This window comes from Cibotium barometz, chromosome 23 (genome assembly GCF_041138505.1).
Source record: "Cibotium barometz isolate CiBa-2024 chromosome 23, ASM4113850v1, whole genome shotgun sequence".
Taxonomy (NCBI): Eukaryota; Viridiplantae; Streptophyta; class Polypodiopsida; order Cyatheales; family Cibotiaceae; genus Cibotium; species Cibotium barometz.
In genome coordinates this window covers 17,802,748-17,820,406 of record NC_141068.1, presented here as the reverse complement: position 1 = coordinate 17,820,406, position 17,659 = coordinate 17,802,748, and the positions used below count along the sequence as shown (strand labels likewise).

The following is a 17,659-nucleotide window of genomic DNA, read 5'->3' as shown; positions in this document are numbered from 1 at the left end:
CTTGACACAAGCTGATTAAAATAACTCATCCAAAATGTCCAAGGCTGACTAAAACAACTCATGCGGCTGCTACCCATAAGATATGTATGGGCGCCCATAGTTCATTACAAGTGATGAGGATTTATCCTACAAAATCGTATGGTAGATGATGGCAACATGGACCTGCACAGCCATAGGAAGCTCTGAAGCAGATTTTCCTACATAATGTACATCCAGCAGCAATAAGCGCGACGGGCCAATCCACTTCTTCATGCTGAAACCCGTACGCTGAAGGCTGGTTTCTAAGCTTAGCTTCTGATCTTGGCAATCCCCTATTTCCACCATGTAAAATCTGTTTCTGTTATACGTTATGGTGCTTCTTTCCCTTTCCTTTTGCATTTCCCTTAGAGCTTTATAGCCTGACCGGGAGATGCGTTCCAGGCATCGAAAGTGGCGAGAATCTAACTTCTCTACAGCCTTGAGGCGTTTTGCCAAGCGGCTAGGAGGAGCCGTGGTGCCATAGACAGCTTGGAGAACTGAGTCTTTGATACCTGCTTCCTTTCTTTCCTTACCATCCCTCAAAAGGTTTTTAATGTCCCAATCCAGATCATCTCCATCAACTCTTGCTACATTATTTACCCACGGCCAGTTCAGTAAGTGTCCCTTAAGGCGATAAGCAAGGCTCCTGCATTCTACTAATGGTACTCTCAGGGCTATGACATCGTACACCCGGGCAAAATCGAGCCGGTTAAAAGGTTTGTTAGACAGAAGAGATGGAGTGTTGTGGTCTTGTGCCAGCTTGAACTCAAATTCATCCTCCCATGAGTATTTTCCTAATGATGATGAGTTGCGTTTGCTGCACGGCTGACGTGAAGTGTTGTGATATCGTGCAGGCCCGAAGTCATCCCATGAAAGTCCTGCTGCTGAGTCATCGTCAATGATCACATCTGAGCCATCTGCAGAATCCACATCATCATCTAAGTCCACATCAGACTCGTCATCAAAGGAAAACAAATCCGCATTTCCGAATGTTTGCAGCACGTCTTTGTCTAGCCGTGAATCTGGCTGTGTAGAAATCCTTTGTCCTGCTTGGAAATGTGGCCTGTGGTCATAGTCAAAGTGTACAGCTCTGCTGGGTCCAGAATAAACGGCACTGCTGGATCCAATGTGTACGGCGTTTGTGGTTCCCATGTGCAGGGAATTTGTGGGTCCCGTGTGTACGGCATTGGTAGGCCCAAAGGCAGCAAGAGGAGATAAAGGCGCGAGTCTTGAGCTGATAATCTGAACAGAACAAGTCGGAGAACCCTGAGCTCCTGAGCATTCATGATGTGGAAGCAGAAGAGACTGAAGGGAAGCCATAGGTTGGCTCATAACAATCAGCGTCGCTCTGTGCTACTCTTACATGCAGTTGCCTCCTCTTTCGGAGCTGGCTTTTAGTCACAAACATGGTGAGCTTCAAAAAGGCAGAAAATTCTTCTGTGCATGTCCTCCAGGACCCGCCCATCGACAGGACACGCGAGACTGCCCGTCCATCGTGCACGAGCGGCAACGCAGCCGCTCCTCCGTTGATGCACTTCCAATGTGGTAGCAGCAAATAAAGACCCTTAACCGATATCGAACTTTATAAAATCTGTAAGCTCATGAGTACTCAAACTTTATAAAATCTGTAAGCTCATGAGTACTCAAACTTTATAAAATCTCTAAGCCAAATATATATATACTAGTACTTACCTCGCGGGTTGCTGCGATATGTAAAAGACATTAAGAAGTAAACGTACAAAAGGTCAGACATTAAGAAGTAAACGCACAAAGGGTCTAATCAGGAATGAAGGGTCAGACATTAAGAAGTAAACGCACAAAGGGTCTAATCAAGAATGGAAGCCAGAATACAAAGGGTCAAATCGATAAGATTTTTTCCTCTTATTTTTTAGAAATCCAAGATTTTTCTCTCTCTCCTCTCCTTGTGCCTTGGTTGTCCATGGTTAATATGTAATAGATATGTGTGTGTGTGTGTATCAAGCTTTATAAAATCTCTAAGCCCATATATATATGTGTATGTTCCACCCACTTATTTATAGGTCTCGTATAATGAATTTCACCATTTAATCCATCAATAAGGAGGGATGTTCTTGGTACGATTTGAAAAGCCGTCGAAATGGTAAAATTAACATGTACATTGCATGTTTCCTTCTTTATGAAGCACAACAAGTCTAATATGCTCACTTTGGATTAAATTAAAGAGTGAACTTTCTGCAAAGTAAGATTCAAAAATAGCATCTTTGAAACATTACGTCTCATTATAATAACTTGGCCATGCATTAAACACACAATAGTGCTCCACCTTCATACAAAATGGCACATGTACATTTCCCATGCACCTATTCAATGCCACATGTCTTGCCACTTCTTGCAACCCTGCTCCGTGCCACTTACCATTACTTTTTTTTATGGTTGTGAGAGAAGGTACTGAATTAGGCTCTGAAGTGGATGTCTAGAAGTGCTGAAGGCCTGGGCTGAGAGTTGGGAGGACATCTAGAGGAGGTAGCTGGAGCAAAAGGGGAGGTTGGGAGAGAGGTGTGCAATTCAGTCAGCTAGAGGGATGAGGACAGTTTCGAGGTTGGTTGGTGCCCTTGGAGCTCGAATTTCAGCATCCCCCAGTTCTGATCCCTTTTCTTTTCTTTCTTGTATGCATGTTGGTGGTGTATAGAGGCCATCACCCAAAGACCGCACATTGTTTCATTGCCCCCATTGAGGACTAAAAGGCTTGGGTCAGCTACTAGGAATCCATTTGCTGATCCACTCAAGACCAATGGCTAATCTGGGATATGAAGTGTTCAGAGGTCAGAAGGGTGAGGATGTCTCTCAATTTTTTAGAAGTGTTGAGTTGGCAGCTTTAAGGGCTTGGGTCAGCTATTAGGTATCCATTTGCTGGTCCACTCAAGACCAATGGTGGTTGATCTGGGATATGAAGTGTTCAGAGGTCAGAAGGGTGAGGATGTCTCTCAGATTTTGAGAAGTGTTGAGTTGGTAGCTTTGAGGGCCAATAATAGAGATGATGGCAGCTTTGAGGGCCAATAGAGATGATGGTGCTTACAAGTTGAAACTGGTGAGTTTGTTGCTAGAGAATGCTGCCATGGAGTGGTTTAAATATGAAGCCACTGATGCTGACAGAGGAAGCCGTGAGGTGAGAGAAGCCCCGAGGAGATATGGGAAAGTGGACACTCCAGAGGACATGTGGAGAAAGTTGATCAAGTTTAGCCAAGGAGAGGATGAAGGTGTGTCAGACTTTGTGGACAAGTATGAAGTTGTTTGGAGGAAGATGCTAAAGGCGTTGAGAGGTAATCATGTTTAGCCAAGGAGAGGATGAAGGTGTGTCAGACTTTGTGGACAAGTATGAAGTTGTTTGGAGGAAGATGCTAAAGGCGTTGAGAGGTAATCATGTTCCTCTAGAATTTTTTTTTTAAAAAAAGTTTGTTGAAGGGCTGTATAAAGCAATCAAAGAAAACGTGGAGCTAAAGGACCCACTTACCTTTGCTGAAGCTGTGAAGACTGCTCTGTACCAAGAGAGGAAAATCAGGTGGAAAGCCAGTTTGTATGTGTCACCAACTAAGCCAGGTAGAGCTGTTGTGTTTGGTTTATTTAATGTATGTCATGCAAGGAGAAATATGCATATGGTGGATCATAGTGTCAGTGCCAGGTCAAAAGCTACAAAGGCAGTGGATCAGTTTGTTTATGAGGCTGTAGAGGATGCAAGTGATATGACCATGGATCCAAGGATGGAGGGTTGTTCAATGGCTGGTAAGATTGCTGAGGAGGGACATGTGACTCCTATGGTGCAGGAAATGTTGCTGGAGCTTGAGTTGAGAATGGCTTCCCTAGAGGTCGCCCAATGAGGAGGCTATAGGTTTTACTGTTGTGGAAGAGGGTGAAGTGGAGAGTCTGTCATCATTGCCATTTGATGTATAGCATCTTTGAAAAATAGCATCTTTGAAAAAATAGCATCTTTGAAACATTATGTCTCATTATAATAACTTGGCCATGCATTAAACACACGATAGTACTTCACCTTCATATAAAATGGCACATGTACATTTCCCATGCACCTATTCAATGCCACATGTCTTGCAACCCTACTCCATGCCACTTACCATTACTTTTTTTATGGTTGTGAGAGAAGGTACTGAATTAACGATTTCACTAGGGTATATTCAAACCTTGTACCTTCTTTAGAGAAGCAAGGGTGCTATTGTTGGGCTAGCCAAGGAGGCACACAAGTATCGTTGCTTAAATGTCATGACAATTGTTAACTTTGTGTGTGCCATTCTTGTGTTTAGTCTCCATAGTGTTGCTTTTTTTAGCACTTTGTATTTCGAAAGATTTTGTTCCTATTTGCATTCCATGGCTTAGTTGAGGAAGCCTCTCAAACTTGTTTCAGTCCTACCTTCACCTGCTTGTAGCCCATGTGGTTTTAAGAAAACACAATAACAAAAGCACAATCTTCACAATACAAAGCACTGAATTGCAAAAAGAAGTGGAGAGTAAACAATATTAATTCTTGTAAACTTTAATTACAAATTGATGAATGTTCACCCATCCATGTACTCCAGGTAAAGAGCTTTGATGGTGATCTACACAAACTTTGGACTTGCTTACAAGAGTGCTTGGACATAATGAACTTGATAATGAACAAAGGTTAACAAACTAGTCTATATATAGCACTGAGGGTTGGCATAAACATCGACCAGCCACATCGGCCAATCGATTGGTCCAAAATGACCAACTGACCATATCATCCAATTGCGACCATATTAGACTACAACAAAATCACATAGGGATTATGCGTAGTTCTCCCACGGCCATCTAAGACCATCTCTTGACCCTCAAATAGACCCTACATCCCGAGAACAATGTGTCCTCAATCTACTCTCCAGCACTCACTACTCCGATCACATTGCCTGCACAACCATGCATCCTACTTGGTAGAGTGCCAAATCTACATAAGCCGTCTCCTAACCATCTCATCATATTTGGCCACCATCCAATGTCTAAACTGTTAACTAATGTGCTATGTGCTCACCACAACGGCTACTCCTCATATAGCGGGACCTTTACAAAATAGAGCACATCCGTTACCCGTAGGAACAACGTGAGGGTGGGGCATGATTTTGGGGTTTTGAACCTTTATACAAAGTTCTCAATCATATTTGAAGAAAAATGTAACTTTTTTAGGTTTTCAATTAGTTTGTTTTCAATGTTTTATAGGATATCCTCTTCAACCATCTCTATTATGTTTAGAAAGTTATGGGTTTCAAACATTTATACATTATTACATACAAATAAGCATGCATCTTAGATGTGGTTGTTTTTTGTTTTAATGTTTCATATCCATGGAGTTTCCTTTTTGTATCAACTGTGTCAAACAAGTTATTTCATTTTTGATGTTATATTTGCTTTTATTTTCAACAACAGTTCCATTTATGCACATGATTTTGGGGTTTTGAACCTGTATACAAAGTTCTCAATCATATTTGAAGAAAAATGTAACTTTACTGGGTTTTTAAAATTTTTCAATGTTTTTATAGGATATTCTCTTCAACCATCTCTATTATGTTTATAAAGTTATGAATTTTTAACATTTATACATTATTACAGACAAATAAACATGCATCTTAGATGTGGTTGTTTTTTGTTTTAATGTTTCATATCCATGGAGTTTCCTTTTGTATCATCTGTGTCAAACAAGTTATTTCATTTTGACATTATATTTGCTTTTATTTTCAACATTAAAAGAGGGGGGCAAGACAAGGGTTGAGAATGAAGGAGGGGGGAGGGGTGCATTTGGATAAATCCACCCAGTCTCCTAATATTAAAGTGAATATGCACACAGGTAAAGAGTGCATATTCACTTTTGTCACAACAATCAGGATGCATATGCATTTACAATATGTGGAGGCTTAAAGAAAAAAACCTCTACTCAAGCCAATAGTTACCTAGATAAAAGTAGGTGCATACACTTAACAAACAAAAAAAAAACAATTTCTTTAGAAAAATATCACAAAATATATTTTACTCCAACTACATGCACCTTTTGCGAGGTTGCCCATGATTATTCACATCTTCTCACTCTAAGAACCTATTCATCCTTATTATTGTGGGCCACATGGAAAAAATATTATGGATTTGTATGTTGTCATATTATGGATTTGCATGCATATGTGTGTTACTTGCATAGTAGGGCCACAAGATTATCTTACAAATTAAGATATACATGATCTAAGTTTTTACCATTTAATTAGTCTTCCATTACTCAAATGTAGGATAGGGTGATGGAAAGGTAGATCTAAGCCATAAAAGACTTCTAGGATGTGCCTCTAGGAGAGGGGGTATATTCTTACATACGTGTGTGTGTGCGCATGTTCGTGTGTGCATGTGTGCGTGTGTTTTTATATACGTGTGCATGCGTGTACACGCATACGTATGTGCTACGAATTGTCCATCCATGAGCTACATATATTTTAGTTCTTGATGGGGATGCATGTGTGAACTATGCAAATGGGCACGTATAATATTTTGATACCAGCGAAATGATTAGTGGTGGATGGATTTCCATGTTTGGGTGGATTCCCATGTGATTATGCTAACATTGTAGTTATTTGGTATTATATTTTTATCATGCCCGTATCTCTCATGATCTCGTTGGGATCAATTGTCACTTCAATTAATACTTAACTGATGTGGGTTGTTACGTTTATGAGTTTTAGGTTATAAGTTGTATGAGGGTACCAACAACGGTGTCGCACTATGTGAGGGTACCAATTGACGTGTCTCATGGATGATGGATTGAGCGATGGTGTGAAGGCTGAGATCTAAATATCAAATATAATATTTTGTGACCATGTGATGACATTGGGGTATTTAATTGATATGCTATTTGCATAGCCTTGCATTATTGTAATGTCGTGTGTGCATAAGTTGATTTACTATGCCTAGGACCATGTGTACATAGTGGGCAAAGGTTATTATTTTTGTTGATACATTAGAACATTGGACAAAAGTTATTTTTGTAAAGAAAGCCCAAACTTGGAAAAGGTGATTTTAAATACCCTATCTGGGGAGTGGAGCCACACACATCAAGGGGAGATTACACCCAATCTTATGTAATGTTGATGTTTAATTCATTGCTTATAGTTAATGTTATTGATTTTGATTTGTTTCAAGCCTACGCATATGCTATAAGCTTGTATGGGTTAATTTTCACTAAGTGGTGATAAGTTCCTGACAATGTGTGTGTGTGTGTGTGTGTGTGTGTGTGTGTGTGTGTGTGTGCGCGCGCGCGCGCACACCCGTGCACATGCGTGCATGTATGTGTGTGTATCTACAAGTGGTAATAAGTTCCTGACTCTATGTGTGTACAACCCTAAATTAGCTTACAAAACATAAACATTATCCACATAGTTTTTACCATCCACCATTACTCAGATGTAATGAAAAGGCACATCTAATCCACAAAAGACTTCTAGGATATGCTGCTATGAGTGAGTGAGTGTGTGTGTGTATGTGCATGCGCACACGATGTGCATATGCACACGCACATGCATGCTCCAATAAATGAATTCACAACGCCAAACTTCCACACTTAGGCTAAGAAAATAAGAATTGATTAGTGTAAAGAAATCTAGGAAATGATAAGTAGTGAAATCCCATTATTGAGAAATACAAGTGAAAGTTTGAACATATAAGAATTATGAAAAATACTTCAATACAAATTTAATACATTGTCGAAGGTCAAAGAAGAGCTCCACATTTTTTATCCAAGGCATGAACTTTAGAGAATACACATTAGGATGCATTTATTCATCATAATATATTTGTTTAAACATGCACATCATGGGTCGAAACTGCTATGTATGAAGTTCCCCGGTCATAATCTTGGCCACAAAATACAATGTAATACATTAAATATAGAAGAGCCATATAAATTCAAGATTATAAAGAACTCTATCAAATTTAATAAAAAGTGAGGATGAAGAATCGACTAAATTTTCTTTGGTTGGAATAAAAAAGTTATGTGAAGTTCTAGACAAAAGACATCACATATTAGAATGTGGGCTTATGTTAAGGGCATGGGAATAAAGTATCTTGTGCATGATTTATACACTTTTACACACTTAATTTTACATTAACATAGATAATATACGTATTTATATAAATGTGTGTATAAAATATAGTATATAAACTTATATGTGATATAAGTTTATGGGAATAAAGGAGCTTGTATTTGATTTATACACTTTTACACACATAATTTTACATTAACATACATACAAATTTTGTAAAATATATGTGTTTATGCATTTATATAAATGTTTGTATAAAGTATAGTTTATGTATTGATATACAAATATTAATATGTGTGAACCTGCTATTTCTGTTGGAGAACCTACTCTTTCTGTTCGAGTTTTTCAAAAGAAAGGACAGCGCAGTATGGGAGGATTTGGGTGAATCAGAGTAGACTGTGGCTAAAGATCACAGAATTGCCCTACGGGTGTGACTTCGGGTTCTTTGAGTATCCCTTGTGTTAAAGACTTGGTTCAGTCAAGTCATCTTTGACTGTACTGCCGAAGTGGAAGCTTGGAAGAGTAGCCGTTGTGGTCAACTTGAGGGTGATCCATGAGTTTATTATTATTTCTTCTTTTCTTGGTGCCCAGGTCCCAAGGCTGTTGGGACACTAGTGTTTAGTATATATGAAGAAAAAATGAGAGTTTGGGCTTTATTTGCTATCTTGATGTTGGAAAAGGATATCTTTGGATGTCATCTTGGTATCTATTGAGTTGGTTTTGGGTCAGTGCTAACTCAGTGTGTGTTAGTTGAGAAATAAAGCTTCAAAGCCATTTCTGTGTGTCAGCTGGACATCAGTTAGATCAGCTGAAGGTGCAGAGGGATTTCCTTGACTTATCTGAGCTTATGAGAAGTGCATAAGGGTCAGAGCTGACAGTTTGGTCAATCAGCAGTCATCAGGGCTAGTGGGCGCTAAGAGAGTTTCTGGGACAGCTATGAGTCAGATGCTATTAGCAAAAAGCTATGAGTTAGATGCTGTAAGTAGGAAAGCCCAATAGGTGATATCTTGTTGAGATTAGAGTAGCCTGAGGGCTTGCGAATGCCAAAGGACACTTGAGGAAGATTATGCTTCAGAAGAGGCTTCTGAGTCAGACTGTTTTGTGTCAGCATTCTGAGTCAAAATTCAGACAGGTCCAGAGAAGAAGGTCAGCAGAGGGACCAAGAGAAGAAGGTCAGCAGAGGGACCAAGAGGGTCTTGGGGTTGTGATTATAAGATCAGCTGATGCTAGAGAACAACACAGGAGCCTGGAGGATAGGATTCTGATGGAGGATAGGAGGAAGGCATTCAGAGACAGAATGAGAGAGAGTTCTGCGTTAGCTAGAGGAAAATTTGGTCAGCTGAAGGTCAGTTGTGGTTAGGAGAATTTGGTCAGCTGAAGGTCAGTTGTGGTTAGGAGAGGCTTTGAAGTGGAAGTCTAGAAGTGCTAGAGGCCTGGGCTGAGCTAGGAGAACATCTGGAACAAAAAGGGAGGTTGGGAGGTTGTAGAGGTGTGCAATTCAGTCAGCTAGAGGGTTGAGGATAGTTGCCAAGTTGGTCGGTGCCCTTGGACTTGGGATTTCAGCACCCCCCCATTCTGATCCCTTTTCTTTTCTTCCTTGTATACATGCTGGTGGTGTATTATCAATCTTTTTAGAATGATGTTGCCCATTACATCTTGCCCAAAATGCACCCCTCACATACATGTTTACTATGGGTGTCAAGTTGTGGCAACTTTGATACCATCTCTTGACTTTTAAGACACAACAAACTACCAAATTTTAAGTGACCAAAGTGGCATGCCATAGCTCTACATCACTCATAGCATATGTGGTAGTAACTGAACTATGTGGCAATCTCTCATACTTGTCTAACTTGTAAAGCTCATGGCTTAGAGTATGTTAGATATTGACATCAAGTCTTTTTAATGCCTATCACAAAGAAGACTTCTGAGAGAGTAGTTATCTCTCATACTTGTCTAACTTGTAAAGCTCATGGATTAGAGTATGTTAGATATTGACATCAAGTCTTTTTAATGCCTATCACAACAAAGAAGACTTCTGAGAGAGTAGTTATCTCACTATTTACAATAGTGAGCACAACCTTATCGACTCCTTTTAGGAGCTACTTACACATGTGAATGTGCTTCCTTGAGGAGAAGATTCAAGGGAGCAAAACAACCTACGTTGGAAAGAAATGTACTAACTACTAGCACTATTATCAAAATAACAAATAGTTGATCTATCATTGACTTGCATATACATCATGGACAAAAGGGTCATAACTATAGTACACAATGAATGCCCAATCATCCTATTCATAGTTTGTTGACTCCTTCTTTTCAACACTTGTTGGTACTAACGTATCATTAGCCATAGCCATGTTTGACTCTTTCTTTTTCTCCTTCTCTAGCCTTTTTCTACATTCATCGATATAATGGCCTAGCTTTCGATAATAGTTACACTTGCCTTTCTTTTTAGACTCATCATGCTCTTTCTTTTTAGACTCATCATGCTCTTTCTCAACATCCTTTCTAGAATATTGGGATGATTCTACCTTTGGCTTGTAGCTACCTTGAGAGAAGGTAGTTACACTTGCCTTTCTTTTTAGGCTTACCACCCTCTTTCTTAGCATCCTTTCTAGAATATTGGGGTGATTCTAACGCGAGAGAAGGCTTTGCCTTTACCTTTTTGACTAGGATCAAACACCAACTCATCAAACATAATGACATTAGTGTTACCATTCATCATAAGCAAAAGTGTGAATGTAAAACCCTGCTATGAATCCAATAATGATGTGAGAATAGTAGGCACCAACAATGAACTATCCGGATAAGCCTCATCAATACATGCAAATATTCTCTATAAAATCTTTGAGCCTTTGTGAGAAATCCCTTATTCATATGCTAAGCCACATGTGTCTTATGCACCTCGTAAGCACAAGTGCATCCTAAGCCTACTTGGGAGTTAACATGAGTGAGTATAAGGAAAATGTTCCTTTTCACAGAAAGTGCCACCAATGCATGTGCCTGTGCATCCCTACCATTCCACTTGGCTTGTTCCACTGTGAGAGCTATGGAGGTGGATGCTTCAACTATGTCTGAACTAGTATCGCCATCCAAGGTGCTTGTACTATCATGCATTGGTGAGATAAGGCATGCTTTAGTGCTAATAACAACATTCCAAAGCTCTTTGGCAACTAATACATGACACATCATAAAGCAGGACCACAACAATGGGTAGTTGGTCCTATCAAGCTTATCCTCAACAAAAAGCATCCCAAATACATAGTGGCCTACCATTTCAGCCTGTAAATAACAAATCTCTGATACAAAATGTAAATATTTCAACAACCTGCAAGCATTGTCAATGCTCATTGAATGCAATCGAGATGGCAATAATGATGAAAAGACCTATAAAAATTGTAGTGTAGAAATGTTACTATTAGGGATGCAGAAGTCAATGATAATGATGACCATAATGATGAAGTTGTTGATGATGAGCTCGGAGATGCGATGTCAATGACAATGCTGTTGCATTGTTGAAAACCTAAAATCAAACAAAGGTAGTTTGAATTGAGACTCCCTCGAGATGTGTGTGGAAACCTTATAGCATGCAAATAGGGCCCTAAAATGGCCCAAAAGTCAAAAAACTTTTATTAACCTAGCTAATAGCACACTATAGGATATACCATCTTCACCCAAGGGGATAGCTCAATCTAAGAGAATAACACCGCTGTATAAAGTAGTGTTAGCTACATTAACACCACACTATACAGTATGCCTTCTCCATCTAAGAGGATAGCTCAATCTAAGATAATCCAAAGAGAAACTCAAGGAGGTTATGACACAAAGGGGGTGAGGGCCAAGAGAACCTACTTTGATACCAATTGTTGTAGTAGCTAAGGTAGCAACACACACATATATAGCAAGCAAGCATAGATAAAGAGAAGCACAAAACTCAAAGTAGATTGATAAGAATGAGTGAAGTACAAGTGAAGTGACATGACAATATCACTTACACACTCACTCATAAGAGTGTGTACATATGATCAGGGGGGGACTCCTAAGAAAGCTCCTTGTCCATGCATCACTACCATATAAATAGCTATGAGTTCATAGCTAGAATGATGGAGACAACACTTTAGTACTCGCCACCAGTACTCTAAGCTATGGGCTTTACATGTTGGAAAATCTGGAGAGATGGGCACATAATACATGCTTAATTACTACCACACATGCTATGAGTGATGTAGAGCTATGGCATGCCCACTTTGGTCACTTGTTTTTGGTAGTTTCTTATGCCTTAAAAGGTAAGAGATGGTGTTAAACCTTCCACAACTTGAGGCCCCTTTTAAACTTGTATGTGTGGGGTGTATTTTAGGCAAGATAAAATGGGCACATCATTCTCAAAAGATGGATCTCAATAAGGGCTATTCAAAAATGACAACTTATATATAATGATGTATGTATGTGTTTCTATGAGGACACCATTGATTGGGGGATATCTCTACTTAGTGACTGGATGGCTACTCCAATGACACCTAGAATATCTCTCCTTTTAGTGACTTTTATTAAGGACTACTTCAGGGACACCTAAGTGTATCCATCATTGTTGGGTGCACATAGTATAGTGAAGGGCATGTAACAGTGTCTTAGAGTAGTACCAATGTTGTCTAGTATTCTTGTCACTCTTGCCAATCTCGTCACTTACATTATGTTCCACCCCATTCTTTCTATTATACATGTGCTGTATTGTGAGAATTGAGGATTCCATACATATTGTCCAGAGAAGAGCCACCACTTTAGTGTGCCAAGAGGCAACTAACCCTGCTACTACAGGTACAATAAAATTTGGCACGTCCAGTGGGACTCTCAAAACTTGGAGTCATGTTAGCTCATCTCTTATCTCTGTGTCCTATGTATGCCCAATACTCACTCCTGTGGTAGTCCGGTTAGCCCGTCCAAGAGTCCTCTCTTAATGCATTACTATAGTCAAAAGAAGTTTAATTATGTACCACCTAGGGATCCCCTTCTACCCTTCCTTATTAGCAGAGCCAACCTTGGTAATCCCACCTTCAATAATAACAATACTAGATGCCAAGCCAAGCCAACCCTCTTGGTCCAGCCAATCCTTGTGTGGCGCGAAACCCCTTTCCACAGTGTTGGGTTAAGTCAATGTCAAGCTTCCAACCTTCAAAGGATCCACCACTGAAGATGTAGATGACCACAGCTAGTGGTTCATCTCTATTTGTAAGAGCCAACGACTTGAGAAGGAGGATGCCTTCTTGGTACTCTTTTCATCCACTCGATAAATGGTTTAGTCAATTTCCAACTGACCACTTTGCGGACTAATCCACCATGAAGAACACCTTCCTCTGTGCCTTTTGTCTTAGTAAATACTAGGACCGCCTTCTCTAGGAGCTAGGGAAGTTGTAACTACTACCAAGGGAGAGTGTGCTAGAACTTATGACATGGACCATAGTGCTGGTGTGGCCTACCTATCGACTTACCCTAATGACTTTATGGTGCATCAACATGGGTGACATAGGCCTTGCCCAATTGCCCAAGGACCCAAGGACCACCCAACATAAGATTTGGGAGAGTCGACCTCCACCAACTACCTTGTTGGAATTCTAAGAGCTAGCCTCCCAATTAAAAAATGTACGACTCATGTTTGAGCCTGACATGGGCTCTGTACATCCAATGGTGACACCACTAGATGACTCGATGGCTCAACTGAAGCAGGAGAGCTGGAGGAAGTGAGCCAGAAATCTCAAAGTGAGGAAATCACTCTGCTCCAAATGAGATGGGAATTGAGGAATTGAAGATATAACAAGAAGACAAGAACGGGATGTGGTGTGCCATATGCCAGTAGTCATTGGGACAAACCATCCAAAAATTCCTAAAAAGGAGGTAGTGCTCCTACAAAAAGGGAGGACATGAAGATAAAGATTGTTACTATTTAAATGGGTTCCATTAACTTCATCAGTAACAAGCCCCTCATTGCACCTTGATAGCCCCCAACCCCACCCATTATGCCATAACCTCCCTTACCATTCCACCAACCTTCCACACTACTACACCTCCCCTTTGCCAACCTACTCAAGTGAACTACCTTCCACTACTCACTCCTAATCATCTTGCACCAGTCCCATTATGAGACAGAAGCCCCCATGAACCCTGTCCTACTTGCCCCCCAACCTCATAAATTTCCATGTTCTCTGCTATAGATGTGGGGAATATTGCTACCAAAGCCGATTCCCCCTTCTTGAAGGTGCACTGCCCTATAGGCACTGTTCAAAATCCAAGGATCACCCTGCCTGGGATTGCCCCAAGTAGCATGCATCCATTTCATCTAGCTTCACATTCCAACAAGTCCTGGCCACTCACTTGCTCCCCTCCATCCCCCACCCTTAGTGTGTCCATCACACCCACACTAGCCATTCAGAGGATCCACCATCAGCCCATAGTGGTCACCTAATCACAAAAGAAGGTTATGATGTGTGCCCAGACCCACCAAATGAACCAAGATAAGGTGGATGTTCACCAATCACATCGATTTCTACCTCTAAAAATGTTAGGAGAGGGGATGGCCAAAAAGGGTAGGTAAGGGTGAGTCAATGGTCCTGATCCAGGATAGTTCTGATGAAGGGATGATAGAAACAAGGTCAATAGGGTCAAGAGAGTATCCCTATACAAATAGTCCCTAACTAAACGGCCTTGGAAAGTCCAACAATCCCAACAGGTGTGGGAGAATATCCTAGCATATAAAAATAAATTGGAAACCATGAAATAGATAAGGGATTGATTAGAGAAGCCCAATAAAAAAATGAGCAAAAGTTAAAAAGTAATAATTCCCTTCTAATAGTATACTCCATAGAAGATTTGAGACAAAAAAGAGAATTGGACATTCGAGAACAAGGGGATGAGCAAGAGCTTAGTTCCATGAATGAGTTGGAGAATGATCTCATGAACATAATGTTTGAAACAAGGAAAGAGTTATATACTCCTAGATCTGAAAATGGGATTGAACATCTAGTGAGGGATAGTAAGGTAGCATATGGACCATGGGATGTAGCCAGCTTGACAACATTCTTATCATCAAAGGTGAAAATCCTATTAGACGCTTACAATCCTACCCTGTGGAGAGACGTAAAAGAATGGAAGAGGTGTATACTCCTAGATCTAAAAATGCAATTAAACATCTGCTCATGAGGGATAGCAAGGTAGCATATAGACCAAGGAATGTAGCTAGCTTGACGATATTCTTGTCAATCAGAGGTGAAAATGGCTTTTGGACCCTTGCTCTGTAGCAATCCTACCCTATGGAGAGACATGAAAGAATGGGTTGAAGGAACTTTAGAACCACGACTTAAAAAACCAAGAGATGAACCAACATTTAAAACCTCACAACATGTGAGGGAAGAGAGTAATGGCCCTAAATTTATATAAATTCCAGTAAACTAGTTGGGGCATTACTATGAAAGTGATGACATGAATGTAGCCATTCCTATCCACAATGGGTATCAAGAAGCTAGATGGTGGAGTTGGGAAAAATGTGGAAAGCCAACTCTAGAATGGACGGATCTTATTGTAAAAATGGTTGATGGAACATCCACAAGACCCATGAGAATTTTGTAATGAAGCAAGTTGACAATCTTTTCATTACGTTATCATTACACATTTAGAGTGATGAACTTCTTGAAGATCAAAGTGCGCGTAGCACGAGCGCAATGCTAGAGTCCAATGGGTTGAAGAGCTCTCTCTATCTCTTCTCTATTGCTTGCAGAATGAAAGTACAACATGATAATAAGTGACTAGTCATAAGTGTCCTAGGTGGTAGGATTTGACTAGACAACTTTAAATCCCCCCTAGCTAGCAAATACTACTAATCTACTAGAGCGGAAAGAAATAGTAGTAGCTAATCTAATCATGTAGCCGTATAATGTAGCCATATAATATAGTAGGGCTACGTGATACCTTTCATGTCTCTAATCCCAATGGAAAACTTAAATGTGTCATGCTTTTCCTTGGGAGAGGCTTCGTGAAGAGATCTGTTGCAAGATCATGGTACATGGAGATTAAATTATTCCACAAATTCAATAATAAAAGAAATTAAACCATAACATTGCTCAAGGCCTTGAATCAAACGCATGAAAGATCAAGAATGCAAGGCTGGGTATAATCTCCCTCCCCCCAACGTGAGTGGCTTCTTCTCACGTGGGTATTTGTGATATATTCCAAAAGTAGGCCTTGAGCCAAAACTAGAGTACACATCCATATTTGGACTTTGCCATTAAATTAGCCTTTGTCCTCAAGCCTTCTAAGGTTTGCGCAATTTTCTAATACAATAATCTAACTTGTGCACATATGCACATTACAAAATAAATCAACTAGTGCTCGCACACACACTATACAATAAATTTATGCATCCGCACACACACATCACAATGATGTCAAAATAATATAAAATGCCATCATACGGCCACAAAATATTGTGAATATAATAATGAGATGTATCCACACACCACGGCGCAATCCACCATCCATGGTGGTGACACCTAAATCGGTACCCTCACACTATGCAACACCTAAGTTGGTACCCTTGCATACCTCATCACCTAAACTCATAAACATAAACCACGTCAGTAACAATCAATTGACATCGTATCAATCAATCCTAATGAGTTCATGAGAAATAGGCATTATCATAAAAAAATATAAATCAAATACCAAAATGTCACCAAATACACGTGGGAGTCTACCCACACATGGAAATCCATCCATTACTGACTAGTAAAAATACTCGGGTGTCCTCATCAAATAATAAATGAGCATGACTATCGTCCATCAAATAACATGGATCATAACAGTCCCCCATGTTGGGAAGCAACTGTCCTCAGCAGTTGTGCAATCAATGAGTGGATGGCTTCATGGCACAAGTGGAGGACAAGATTATCACATCAAACAATTTTGAAAATAAAACCAAACAAGTGAACACATGTGAAACGGATCTAAGTGTCCCATTCCATAGAGATACCTTCCACATACAAACACCGACGACTGGTGAGAAAGATAGAAGACATAGATGCATCTAGTGTAGCCATGTGAAACCAATCTAATGTCCCATACCATAGATTAATTCCACACGACAGACACTACCTTAAGAACAGAAGTTTGAGACAAAGTAGCTAATTCCCTCTGAAACTTTCATTTCGACACAACTTTTTCTCTATCCTCAAATTTAGACTACAAGTCTTATTCCAAAAATGGATTAGGTCGAAATGGAAATTCTTATCAACTTAAGATTGAAAAATAATCACTTACATTACTGTGAATAACTTGATGAATTCTGGGGATTTGTTATTGATCTTAATCTTGTGGTTTATGTTTATGAGTTTAGGTGATGAGGTGTGCAAGGGTACCAACTTAGGTGTTGCACAGTGCGAGGGTACCGATTTAGGTGTCACATGGATGGTGGATTGAGCCGTGGCATGTGGATAGATCTCATTATTATATTCACAATATTTTGTGGCTGTATGATGGCGTTTGATATTATTTTGACATCATTGTGATGTGTGTGT

General features: G+C 40.0%; 1 protein-coding gene across 1 annotated transcript in view; it reads right to left on the bottom strand.

Annotated features, from left to right (window-relative positions):
• Window positions 1–1,642, bottom strand: part of LOC147625693 (Met-10+ like family protein) — a 74,269-nt gene extending 72,627 nt beyond the window's left edge. Inside the window, exon 1 of the mRNA XM_086817200.1 lies at window positions 163–1,642. Coding sequence (XP_086673326.1) covers window positions 163–1,350 — 1,188 coding nt within the window. The 5' untranslated portion in view covers window positions 1,351–1,642. The remainder of the gene's footprint in view (window positions 1–162) is intronic.
• Window positions 1,643–17,659: the final 16,017 nt, after the last annotated feature.